Source organism: Betta splendens, chromosome 7 (genome assembly GCF_900634795.4).
Source record: "Betta splendens chromosome 7, fBetSpl5.4, whole genome shotgun sequence".
Classification (NCBI taxonomy): Eukaryota; Metazoa; Chordata; class Actinopteri; order Anabantiformes; family Osphronemidae; genus Betta; species Betta splendens.
The window spans coordinates 4,065,558-4,077,876 of NC_040887.2; the positions used below are offsets into that span (position 1 = coordinate 4,065,558).

General features: G+C 48.6%; 1 protein-coding gene across 1 annotated transcript; it reads left to right on the top strand.

Moving 5' to 3' along the window:
- The first annotated feature begins 5,531 nt into the window (after positions 1-5,531).
- On the top strand, positions 5,532-12,261 carry LOC114858619 (putative helicase mov-10-B.1). The gene is made up of 23 exons (XM_029156069.3): positions 5,532-5,767; positions 5,850-5,952; positions 6,472-6,671; positions 6,754-6,850; positions 6,940-7,081; positions 7,159-7,405; positions 7,492-7,605; positions 7,683-7,863; positions 8,438-8,580; positions 8,661-8,837; positions 8,933-9,045; positions 9,125-9,321; positions 9,423-9,520; positions 9,600-9,697; positions 9,777-9,875; positions 10,060-10,162; positions 10,246-10,363; positions 10,607-10,813; positions 10,922-10,993; positions 11,086-11,211; positions 11,279-11,367; positions 11,442-11,551; positions 11,639-12,261. The coding sequence occupies exons 1-23, from the start codon at positions 5,634-5,636 to the stop codon at positions 11,710-11,712; spliced, it is 3,042 nt and encodes a 1,013-aa protein (XP_029011902.1). The 5' UTR covers positions 5,532-5,633; the 3' UTR covers positions 11,713-12,261.
- The last annotated feature ends 58 nt before the right edge of the window (positions 12,262-12,319 follow it).

Sequence of the window (12,319 nt, forward strand, 5' to 3'; positions counted from 1 at the left end):
GCCATGTGACAAGGTTGCGTTTATCTCCCTCCCCTGTGTGGGAATTTACAGACAGACCTCGCGAGGCACAAACAACGGTGACCTGGGGAGAAAAAAATGGTCAAAGTTCCGCCAACATAGCAGGGAATGCGGGGTTCTGCGCTGCCAGTAGATACTGACACACGCAAACAGGCGGAGGTGTGGGAAACGGGAGAGATACTGGGTCAGGGTCAACCCGTGCAGACCCCACAGACACAGATACCAGTGAGTGATACCAGCTGACACGAGCCGCGCTATCATGACGACCTGAGTGACGCTGACGAATCGCGCCGACCGATCCAACTCAGCTCATCCCGAATCCTCTCACCGTTCGCTGTTATTTTAAAGATTAACACTGATTCGACGTCTTCTTGGTACGTGAGCATCTCAAGCGTCTACCTGAGCTCAGACATGTGCTTCCTGCATCACTGGAGCGCATGCACGTCTCCCAGTCTGCTCAACTCCTCACCTCTAAGAAACCACTAAAGTCACTTGTGCTGCACCGCAAATCCCGAGCTCCCATCACACAAACAAACACTCCGCTTGTGGAATGCTGGAGACGGCTCTGTTTGTGTTTGGAGGTGCAGCATTGACCAATGTGCAATTCTCTGCTCATCTTCAGCTGTAATTTCCACTCTGGCACTTACTTTATATAAAAAAAAAACTGAGCTTGTGTTTATCTTCAAATGCATCTTCCTCACAATCGCAGCCCAGCGCGGCAGCAACAGGCCTCGGCGCTCGACCCGACCAGCACCGGCTTCTGCCGGCGCCGAGGCGGGAACAGCACGGTAGCCTCAGTCGCCCGGTAAACAGTGGTAAACAGAGCGAGCGCTTGGCATGAAACGGAGCGATACCACACACACAACATTTACACAGGGCTGCCAAGGGAACAACATCGTTTCAGCGTTACAATAAAGTGCCGGTGCATGAAAAACAACAGACGGAAACTCATCTGTCACTCTCCCTGGACAGCGCGACTTGTTTACGCCTCAGCCTCCCACTCTGCGTACGGAGATAATTCAATCAAGCATAATAGTCTCTGGGCTCTGGTCTTATATTTAGAATTGCGTCCACATCAGTACATAGGAGGTTTTAATGTGGCTTTTAATATCAGGTTTAATTAGTAATCTGTGTGAAATTACCTGCAAAAAATAAAGAATTTGATAGTTTCTATATAATATCTCACATAATATGATAGAATAGATCAACAAAAACAGCATATTTAAGATGGAAGGCAGTAACAACCACCTGGCTAATTACAGACACTGGGTCAGGAGAGAAGGAAAACAGTGGCATCACATTGGTCCCAGTGCCTAAAGGAACTGTGGTTTTTTAATTACACCCAGCGTCGACCAAGGAGCCCAGGACACACCACACCTTGTTTAGGATTTACCCCATTGTGTCCGCTCCACAGGCAGCCATGGGCTGACACTGTTTAGATTCACCTCAGACATGGCTATGAAAATAATTATCCCGTCTGCACCTATAAAAGTCAAACGATACCAGAAGTAGAGGCAGGTTTGTACATATGTGCAGTCTCAGTCCAGTGCCATAATCATGCTCTCATTTTCATTACTGGCACGAAGCTCCATCTCAATCAAGTGCTAGACACAGGATAGTTTAGGGACGAGTAAACAAGCGTTAATGTGTTTATCAGACCCTCGAGCGCACACCAACAGCTGTTTACCGCGCAGAGGCCGGGGCCACGTTCAACAACAGCGCCGCCCGCGAGAACGTGGTCTGATGGAAGCGCACGTCGCAGCGGAGGGTGCCGTTGAAGGGGTTTGTGTCCTGGAATGGAAGGCCGATCTGACAGCGCGACCACCCAGCGTGGGAGTCGTACCTCTAAGGCCGCAGTTCAGACGGAGGAAGAGGGAGCGTGTTCCTCAAAAGCCTGGGACTCCTGGTAAACGTGTCAATAAACACAGTCCCACCGCAACAAAAGTCTGCACGTCTACGCAAAGCCACAGCAGCAGACGCGCTCATAAATACATAGAAACGATACTTTACCAATAACAAAACAGAGATGTGAGGTCTCCCTTTGACAAACACCAATTGTGGTCTGACGCACTTTGCAAGAGACGTCAGATGCCTCCAGCATTAAACATTTAGGTTTGCAGATATTGAGTGTCCACCTTGTTTGTGTGTCTTAGCTAAATGTATATCAAAACCCTCTAGAACACAATTACCTACTTCATGCAACCTTGTTTCTATTTTGATTTGTCACTGTGATGGGAAGAGATATAAAGAACAGGCTGGAAAAGACAGAGATTAACAGCAGTAATAGAGTAAGCGTAATCCATGGGGTTCAATGTTTCCCAATGTACTATGTGAAGACCGGAAACCACTCAAACTTCTGTCGGTTTTAACCAGGGGTCACATGATGATCATGTGTTGACTTTCTTTTTGCTGCCATTCTTGCCACAACCCGTCACAGCAGGGATTGACAGGAGCACAATGCGCTAACCACTGCGCCACAGCTGGGTCTGTGTGAACCACTCAATGGTGGGGAGAGGTGGAGCTGCAAAGGATGCAATGGCAGAAAGGTTTTCATAAACCGTATCAAGGATCTCACCACCAGTTTCAAATAAAAATTAATTTCATTCACAACTCAAAGCAACAGAAGTGCTGATCCACTCTGAGTAGCATGAAATTAGAGGCTCAATCCATCAGCTACTTTTAACTGTTAAATGTTTTTTGCATTTCAAACACCCAGTTGACTAGTAGTTAGTTTGGAAGACGCTCCACTATAATAACAAACATTCAGATCATGTCTACAGCAGGTTTTGAGTCTGTACTGTCAACACTGGCTGGACATCATCACCATTAATATTACCAACGTGATCGTTACCTTGTGCGTCATGCAGCACTTCAGCTGCTAAGAGGTTGTGTGGCTGAGGACAGACCCATGAAGAGGGCACTATCTCTCCTATCTGGATCCAGGAAGGAGCGAGACGTGCACCTCCGCCCACCGTCCGTCCTCCTGTCATGACAGACAGGAGATTCAATAAAAGAACGCTGGGTTGAGAATATTAATGTAATCATAATGATGTGGGGCATTTGTGTGTGTGTGTGTGTGTGTGTGTGTGTGTGTGTGTGTGTGTGTGTGTGTGTGTGTGTGTGTGTGTGTGTGTGTGTGTGACAGAGACTAATTGGGTGTCCAAGAGGCCAGATAGCCTCGCAACCAAAGGTCAGCCGCTGCTACACAACACTCCTCCTCCACTTGTTTCCAACCAATTGTGTTGAGAAATGCCTCGGCTCTAAGCACGGACAGCTAGGTGAGGATAAGGCCGGCGTTGGCTCCTAAAAAATAAATTGCTGATTCATCACAAATTTCAAACAAACAGATTAGAAGAAGACTGTACTAATATGGACTTGTCTGTGGCGCTGACAGGCCGGTCCTCTACAACCTGCAGGTCGGAGTCTTTGAGCAGGACACATCAGCAGGACCCTGATGAGCTCCTGTGGCAAAGTTTAGGTGTGTGTGTGTGTGTGTGTGTGTGTGTGTGTGTGTGTGTGTGTGTGTGTGTGTGTGTGTGTGTGTGTGTGTGTGTGTGTGTGTGTGTGTGTGTGTGTGTGGAGGCTGGTCCCGTGTTTCCGGGTGACCTCAGTGGCCCAAGCTGTCCATCTACTGGAGCAGGGGCTATTAGACCATCAGAAAGTGGGAGCATCCCCTCTCGCCATGGTGATAAGATCAAGGCATTCCGACGGCCAGAGCGGTCATTACCCTGCTCTCTAGCCCATAATGTCCCTCCATTAAAACGCCCGGTTGCCATAGAAATGCAGCTGTGGCCGTTTAAGTCATTTCTTGGCTCTGCTGTCTCTGTGGGTCATTGACACACACACACACACACACACACACACACACACACACACACACACACACACACACACACACACACACACACACACACTGCATGAACATGTCTGATAAACACACAGCTGATATCAGCAAACGGGCCCGTCGGTGTGACTCTGGCTCATGTGGAGCTATGACCGACAGGGCAGCGAGATGATCGCTGAGTCACTGACGACATGGCGATGACAGATAGCGCAGCGCGACAATACGGACGTACGAGTCACCACGTAACACATGCACACAAACAAACCAACACAGGCAAAGCTCAACTCGTGACCATAAACCCACACCTCTGCTCCTTCTGTTCCGTCTATTTCTGAATTGGTCACTTAACTATATATTTATCAGTAGGCAACTCCTCCGCTCACACAAGATTAAAGCCCAACATTTATAACCAGCAAGAACATGGATTGAAAATTTGCATAAGCAGCCATTTAATAACACAATTATTTTTGTTTTCGCTCGTGGCAATGACAAAAGTAACACATTAAGACGTGGACACTAGAACTGATCAGATTTGCCTGGTGAACATCAGTCCTCATTTGAACTAACTACACAAAAATGAGTCAGCGCTGCCTCCTAGTGGTCAAATGTTTGATCGAACAAAAAGCAGATACTGGACAGTTGTTCACAAAAATGATTTCATTTTAGCGCCTCTAGAAACAGTATTGAAATGAGGTTTTGTGCTTTGACTGAAAATTAGGTGTAAATGGGAGCATTGAACATTCTGGGACTCATGCTGGGCTCATGCGTTTGTTTCTCTCTTAGCTGTCCAACTTTACACTACAACCCACAGTGACGAGTGATTGTCACACTCTGACCTTTATCTCTGGCAGTTACCATAAACAATATTCGAAAAGATGCATATTACACAGTCTCTCAGTAATACATAGAATTTAATTGATAAAATTATTATATCTAGAGTTTTCTGACATCATATAATGTGTGACACAATCATTATGCTAATGTTTATAGGTTTATAGGTCCATTACAACTCCCTTTGCCCTACCCATCTCTGATCACATGGATCAGTTCAGGGGATGTGAAACTGGGTTAAGTTCTGTTCTGAAGAAATGAGATTCCCGTCCGTGGTTTGAGTGCGATAAAACCCAGAGAAGTATTTATCTTTGCAAGTCTGATCCAATGCCAGAGGCAGAAAACAGCACATACAGTACAGCACGGGGGGCACCGTGACCGTGGGAGTCTGGCGTCATGCAAAGCCTGCTACGGTGTCTCTGACAGGGGAATTACAAAAGACGACGGTGTCACATCAAAAAATCATATAAAAACATGAATTAAAGCAATCATTCTTCACGTTTGACGATGGCTTTAATATCCTGCTATCTGCATAAATAAATTCCTCAGAGCAACACAACCTGTTTGAGCGTCAACGCGCGGCCTGCTCGCAATTTAAACCGCCCTTACACGACTTCCACGCCGCCGATATGCTGACTGCTGAGTCATCCTAATCCAACCTGTTAGAATTCAGTTTGTTTTTAGCCTAGTCTTGCTGTGCGATAAGTTTCGTTTCTCTGTATAATCGTCTGTGCGGGTGCGTCCGCTTTCTTTTCCGAGCAGCTGTCAGCGCAGCTCCTCGTCATAAACTCAGGAGCACCGCCCGCGTGGGCTGTGCCGTTTAATAAAACGAGCCGCAGTCTCCGTCGCTTCCTCTGAGATGCGAGCGCTTGTGTTTATGAGCGACGTCCGCGTTCAGGTTTTCTTGCTTGATCGTCTGTGACCGCATTCAACTTTAATCATGGGAAAGAAGACGATTCCTGAACTCATCCAAACAGGCCTGGACTTCTTCGAGTTTTTGAAGGAAACCGAGCGAACATCTGTCAAGGACAGATTCCAGCTTAAGGAAATTTACAACTCCGAGTTCAGGATGAGGCGAGTCACTGTGGACCATGAGCGAGAGTCACGTATTTGTAAAATTATTGTTTTGTTGATTTTGATAACGTGTGTATTTCAGAAACCAAGGTATCACAGACGCAAACTTCTGTTCAGTCATTTACGCCCTGAAAGTGTCCTACAAAATAACAGTACGAAAGGGCAACGTCAACTTCAAATCCTCGGTACGTGACGCACCCAGTCTGATTACTTAGAAATTACTTTACGTGTGCATGCAGATGCTCAGACGTGACGGTACTAGTTTATGAGGCGCATGTCCTGTGACAGTTACAGGCTCTACCCCAGCAGACACACAGCCGCCCTTTACCGGTAAAAGTTGTTTTTGTGAGGTTGAAAAACGTTTAATGCGTTTAATGCAATGCAACATTGACAGAAAGATGTTGAGATCACGTTGCCCCATCAACGTTGATTCCTCTTTCTTCAAAGATCATTATGGCGTTCATTTAACTGTGATGCCCTCTGGGACGTCCCAGGTTAAAGTCCCCTTAACGCCATCACGTGGTGATACTGTTTTTTTCCATCTTTCATTTCCTATTCTTGCTTTTGAGTCAAGCTTCATTCACAACGTTTCTCTCATGTCAGAGTCTTGGAAACGAAACTAAACAAAACCCTTATTGACTGTAAAACCCTGCGGTTCCATTCACGCCTTCGATCACAGCCCAGTTCCCTCTGGTTCTGCACAGGTCACATCGCTCTTTGTGGACCAGTGGTCCAGTCCCAGTCCCGGTCCCGGTCCCAGTCCTCGTCGGCCGCGGCCGGTGCCGAACGGAGCGTCCAGTCCTGCGTTCGTGCAGGGCACCACATCTGCAGACGAAGCAGAAACAGGAGTGAGGGCGCGGAGGAGAATGGCCAGTCTCCTAATGAACAAGCTGAAGACAAACCGGTAAAACACAAAAGTGCTCCTGCGCATCTTTGACACAACTCAGGTGAACCATGTAGAGACTTTGCTCTTGACGAACCCACAGGGCTGAGTTTATCGCTGACAAACACGGGGTCCTCATCACCTCGGACCCCCCCGCTGACGACGGGAAGCTGTCCGTGTGCGTGGAGGCCTCGTATGAGGTACGTACGGCGTGGGCTCAAACAGGCAACGCACTGTCGGGTGATCAAGCGCGCAGCTCCACTGCAGACATCTGTTCTGTTCTTAACAGTATGTGATAACTCTGAATGTGAAAAACACTGGAACCAAACCTGTGCACTTCACCTACTACACCCCACTGCACTGGCTCAAATACATCACTCTATCAGACCAGCACAAAGTCACCAAAGCAAACCCGCTGTCACTGCAACCAGGTAACACAAGTCAGTTTGTTGGGAACGACGGGAGCAACAACACCTTAAGCGTTCCAACCTGCTGTGTTTCCTCCCAGGCGACACCTACAACGTCCAGGTTCGCTTCAGCTGCAGCTCGGTGGGCTTCTTCCCCGCTACGCTGGCCTTCGAATTCAAGGCGGACCTGCAGACCTTCCACATTGTGCGCTTCATGGAGGTCCAGTTCATGACCGCCCTAGGACGCGAGCTGGCTCCGGTTGCACCCTACAGACCCCGCGCTCTCCCAGCATGGGATCCCGCAGCTGAAAGCAGCTGCGAGATCGTGGACGGGCAGCGACCCGAAGGGTGCAGATACAAACACCGACTCCAGCAAATGTCTAAATGTCCCACAGTCATGTATTTAACCCTTTGTATCTGTGTAATTGTACCAGCCAGTCAGTGTTGCAGCTCGAACTTGTGGTTCCACTGAAAAAGTATAAAATACCACCGTACATGAACCAGCTCATCGCCTTATTGAAGGAGTGCCCCAACTTCCACGACAACAGGTGAGTCACTATTTAAATGACCCTCCCACTTTAGGGAGGCGACTCACAAGGCTGAGCGGGTCTCCTTTCTGTTCTAGGAAGAACGTGCTGGAGAGTCCTTTGAGCTGGGAGAAGTACGCTGAGAAGTTCCAGATGCTGCTGCACCTGGAGGAGCTTCAGATGGAGGTGGACATCAGACGGTACAACATTCCTAACCAGGACAGAGAGTTCGTTGTCATGACCAAAGACCCGATCAACAAGAAACTTCTTATTATGGAGGTAATTACAAGCTGTTACAGCAGTAATACAAGCACTAATTCATGATTATTTGCATCAGCTACTCGTGATTACTGATCAGGACACATTAACTATACAGTCCTCTTGAATCCACTGTAATTTAAAGGTTCTCTGATGTGCAGCAATAAGCAAAAAGACTAATTAAATCCACGTCACGTTTCGCTTATAATGGACAAATCGTGTCTCTCATCATATAGCTGAGGTCTTGTGTTCAGCTTCCATGTTCCTCATACTGCTTCTAGTTTACGGTTGGTTCCGTCCCTGGATCCGGCTCCTATCTGACTCCCCACACCCAAGGTCGACAAGCCTTCGTCTGTTGACTTTTATTGCCCCCTCCCTCCGATAGCGAGGCGCCCGTGGTACCAGGTGTAGGAATGGGAAACACGTCCTGTTATGGCGACAGGGATGAGGTGGTAATGAGCACTTTGATTGGACCAGAGAGCGAGTCCACGAGCGACCTAGGCCTTTTGGGACCTGCCCCCAGCTGGTCTTTGGCTTATTGACTGTGCATATTGATGTTATCACTGATGTCATTGATGCTATGCCTTTGTTCCAGGTCCCCGGCGTGTCTGAGAACCGGCCGTCCGTGCTGCGGGGCGATGAGCTGCTGGTGTGTCCTGCGGGAGAGAAGGGGGTGAAGTACCGCGGCTACGTGCACCACGTGATGCAGGACCGCATCAAGCTGGGCTTCAGTTCAAAGTAGGACCGCAGCCCGACGCGGGCGCACGCGCGTCCTCGGCCTCGCGTCTGGTAGCTGAGGTGTCAATCCCCTTTCGCAGGTTGCTTGACGTGTTCGTGGAGAACATGAAGTTCAACGTGGAGTTCATCATCAACCGCCTGACTCTGCGCATTCAGCACAGGGCGGCGGAGATGGCGCACGCGTTCCGGCTGCAGAAGGTGCTGTTTCCTGCCGCGTCGGACCCGTCCCCCCTGCAAACGGATCCCCCCAAGCTCAGGTCGGGCCTCGTCCTCCGGAAGCTGCAGCTCCACGCGTCAGCCGTTCATGATGACTGAGGGACGCCTGCTTGTTCCTCTGTCCTCCTGTCGACAGGCTCTTCGACATGAAGCTAGAGAGGAACCCGGAGCAGTATCGCGCCGTGCAGCACATCGTGGCTGGCTCGTCTAAACCCGCCCCCTACCTGGTGTTCGGCCCTCCGGGAACAGGTGGGCCGCGCGCCGCCGCCGGTGCTTCTCAGCGCTGTCTCGTCCGGGCCGAAGTCTCACCAAGCCTCTGTCTGTCCAGGCAAAACGGTGACTCTGGTGGAGGCAATCAAGCAGATAGAGAAGACGCAGGACCACTGCCGCATCCTGGCCTGCGCTCCCTCCAACAGCGCTGCCGACCTGCTCTGCACGAAGATCCTGGATCACGTGGACGAGTTCAAAGTGCATCGCATGTACGCCAGCAGCCGCGACCCAGCAACGGTCCCTGAGCGTCTAAAGGTCAGGGAAGCTGCTCGTACATCATGTTCCTCATTCGCTCAGTCACAGCTCAGGTTGGCGCCCTCTAGTGGACGTTGTTGGACATGTTTGCTCTTCCACAGGCCTGCTCTAACCTCGTAGGGGACTGCTACGTTTTTGCTCACAAAGAGAAGCTGATGAAGTACAAGGTCATCGTTACCACCCTGCTAACAGCCGGGAGGTAAACGAGCGACTCACCCTGAGGCGAACGCAGACCAATTATCAATCAATCATCCATAAATAATCATTTCTTATCTCAGGCTGGTCTCGGGAGGAATTCCTGCAGGACATTTCACTCACATATTTGTGGACGAGGCCGGTCACGCAGTGGAAACGGAATGTCTAGTCCCACTGTCAGGTACGAACAACCCCACAGTGTTGTATGTAATAAACCAGCCGTTTGTTGACTGCACTTATTCGCTGTCTGTGGCTCTAAGGGCTCCTGGATGTAGAGTCTGGTCAGGTTGTTTTGGCTGGAGACCCCAAGCAGCTCGGACCCATCCTCAGGTCCCCCTTTGCACAGAAGTACGGCCTGGGTGAGTTAATCGGATGCTAATAGTTGTTTAGGTGTGTTTTTATCCCCTTTGGGCATTTTCCTAAATTGCAGGAGAATCATCCTAAATTGCAGCAGAACCAGACATTGTGCAGACTTGTACTTCCGCACACGCAGCACATCTTCAGGCTTTCAGTGCATGGCTTTAGGTTTCACTGTCTCTTCAGGAGTGTCGCTGTTGGAACGGATGATGACCCAGTTCTCTGTGTATCAGAAGGATGAGGGTGTGTTAAACAGTCGCTTTGTCACCAAACTGCTGTGTAACTACAGGTGTGGTAAAAGAGACGGCTCCAGGTTTACTCCCCGGACGCATGTTCCGCTCCACATCTTATCTGGCTCCCGTCCTCTTGCAGGTCCCATCCTGCCATCCTGAAGGTTCCCAACGAGCTCTTCTACGACGGGGAGCTGCAGGCATGCGCAGATGAAATTTTACGCAACTCTTACTGTGGATGGGAACATCTTCCTAAGGAGGTCAGCTTTTATTTCATATTAACTCCAGATTAGAACCATTTATCATTTAATAGATTGGAGTATGACACCACTTTATTTATTAAGTTTTTGATTTTCAAGTAGGCCAAAAATGCTTTTTTCATGATACTTACTTTCAGATGCTGTTCCTGCCTATTAAAGATGATTTTTATTGAAAGATAAAACGTTTTCTGACTCTGTACTGTTTTCTTGACTGTGTTTTTCACTGACCTCGTGGCCCTGCAGGCGTATTCCACAGGGAACTTCCCGGTGATCTTCCATGGGGTCACTGGTCGTGATGAGCGTGAGGCCAGCAGTCCTTCGTTCTTCAACGTCGCAGAGGTGGAGGTGCTCATGGATTACGTGAGGAAACTGCTGCAGACGCACGGCAAGAAGCGCCTGGCGACCATTTCGCCCAGCGACATTGGCATCATTGCTCCCTACAGGAAACAGGTCTGGATCGCCTCAACCCGATAACTGGAACTGCTGATAGAGAGTAAATGGAAGCCAACTGAACATATAGATGTGAAAATATAATAATCTGTTTTCTGTGTCATTTAGGTGCAAAAAATCCGCAAGGCTCTAGAAAAAATTGGGAAGGAATTCAGATACTCTAACATGAATAGCCTTAAGGTAAGAAAACTCATTTTACCCTGAACTAAAACACATTCTCAGTCTCTCACATACGCATGTGTGTGTGTGTGTGTGTGTGTGTGTGTGGTCAGGTTGGCTCAGTGGAGGAGTTCCAAGGTCAGGAGAGGAGGGTGATCTTGGTGTCGACGGTTCGCAGCAGCCCCGATTATGTGGAGATGGACAAGAAGTTCAACCTGGGCTTCGTTAAGAACGAGAAGGTACCAAACGAGCGCACACTCTGCATGTTAACGCCAGCGGCCGTCCTCACGCTGTGCTCCTGTGCAGAGGTTCAACGTGGCTGTGACTCGAGCCAAAGCCCTGCTGATTGTGGTCGGAAACCCCGTAGTGCTGAGCGCGGACTCTACCTGGGCACAGTGAGTATCAAGCTGCACATTCAACCCCACTGAGCACCTGCTGCCACCGTAGTCACGTCCTCCTTCGCCTGCAGCTTCATCACGTACTGCAAAGACGAAGGCGGCTACACCGGCTTCCTGCCCTCTGAGGAAGACGTCGACGACGTTGCTTTACGACTTTCCGCTCTCTACGTCACCATTCAAGGTTAAACGCATGCCCCTTCATGACGATCCTGCTCAGAATGAGCGGTTTGCGTGGATGCTAATGTTGCTCACCTCCTTCTCTCCATAGAGTCCTTCACTTTAGAGACTGCAGAGAGCGCTGTTCAGCAGCACTTACACCTAGAGTGGAGGAGTGATCTGTGAGGAAGAGAAGAGCTGAAAGGTCCCTTGAAGAAACCGATCCAGCCTTTACTTTGATAACGGTCCAAATCAGCCTAGACAAAGGTTCATTATGTTTGCATTAAGGTTTCCTAGAAGGGCTCACTGGCACTTTACCACAATACAGGCACATTCACAACAGGCCAAAATATCTTAATCAGGTACAGTATTTGTTCTTAACCAGAGATATGAAAAGAAGGACAGGTGAGAGTATGTAGAGACCAATTCCTCAGGAGCAGCACAAACCACACTTGACCAAAAGTGTCATCCAAAGAACTGGTACAGCATTTTCTAAAGTTGGCTGTATATTTTCCTCTTGAGTCATCACATTATGATGAACTCATTCACTGAAAAGGTTTTATAAAGTTTTGATCTATTAAGTCTTTGTAACTTAAAAAATATAAATGAGGTTCTAAACTTAAAGAGGTGTGACCTACATTTTTGCAAAATGTTCTGTTCCACCTCTGTTCAGTCATGATTTGTACCTAACAAATAAAAATCCCATCAAGATGCTGTAATAAACTGAAAACCTCATTTGTAGTGTGTGAATGTATGTAGTTAGGCTGGAACATGCAACATACACAGAATCAGT

Coding starts and splice junctions, on each gene's coding strand:
- LOC114858619 (XM_029156069.3), top strand. CDS start 5,634: ATGGGAAAGAAGACGATTCCTGAACTCATCCAAACAGGCCTGGACTTC. Junction 5,953..6,471: donor ACGTCAACTTCAAATCCTCG/GTACGTGACGCA, acceptor GGTTCTGCACAG/GTCACATCGCTCTTTGTGGA. Junction 8,838..8,932: donor ACGGATCCCCCCAAGCTCAG/GTCGGGCCTCGT, acceptor TCCTGTCGACAG/GCTCTTCGACATGAAGCTAG.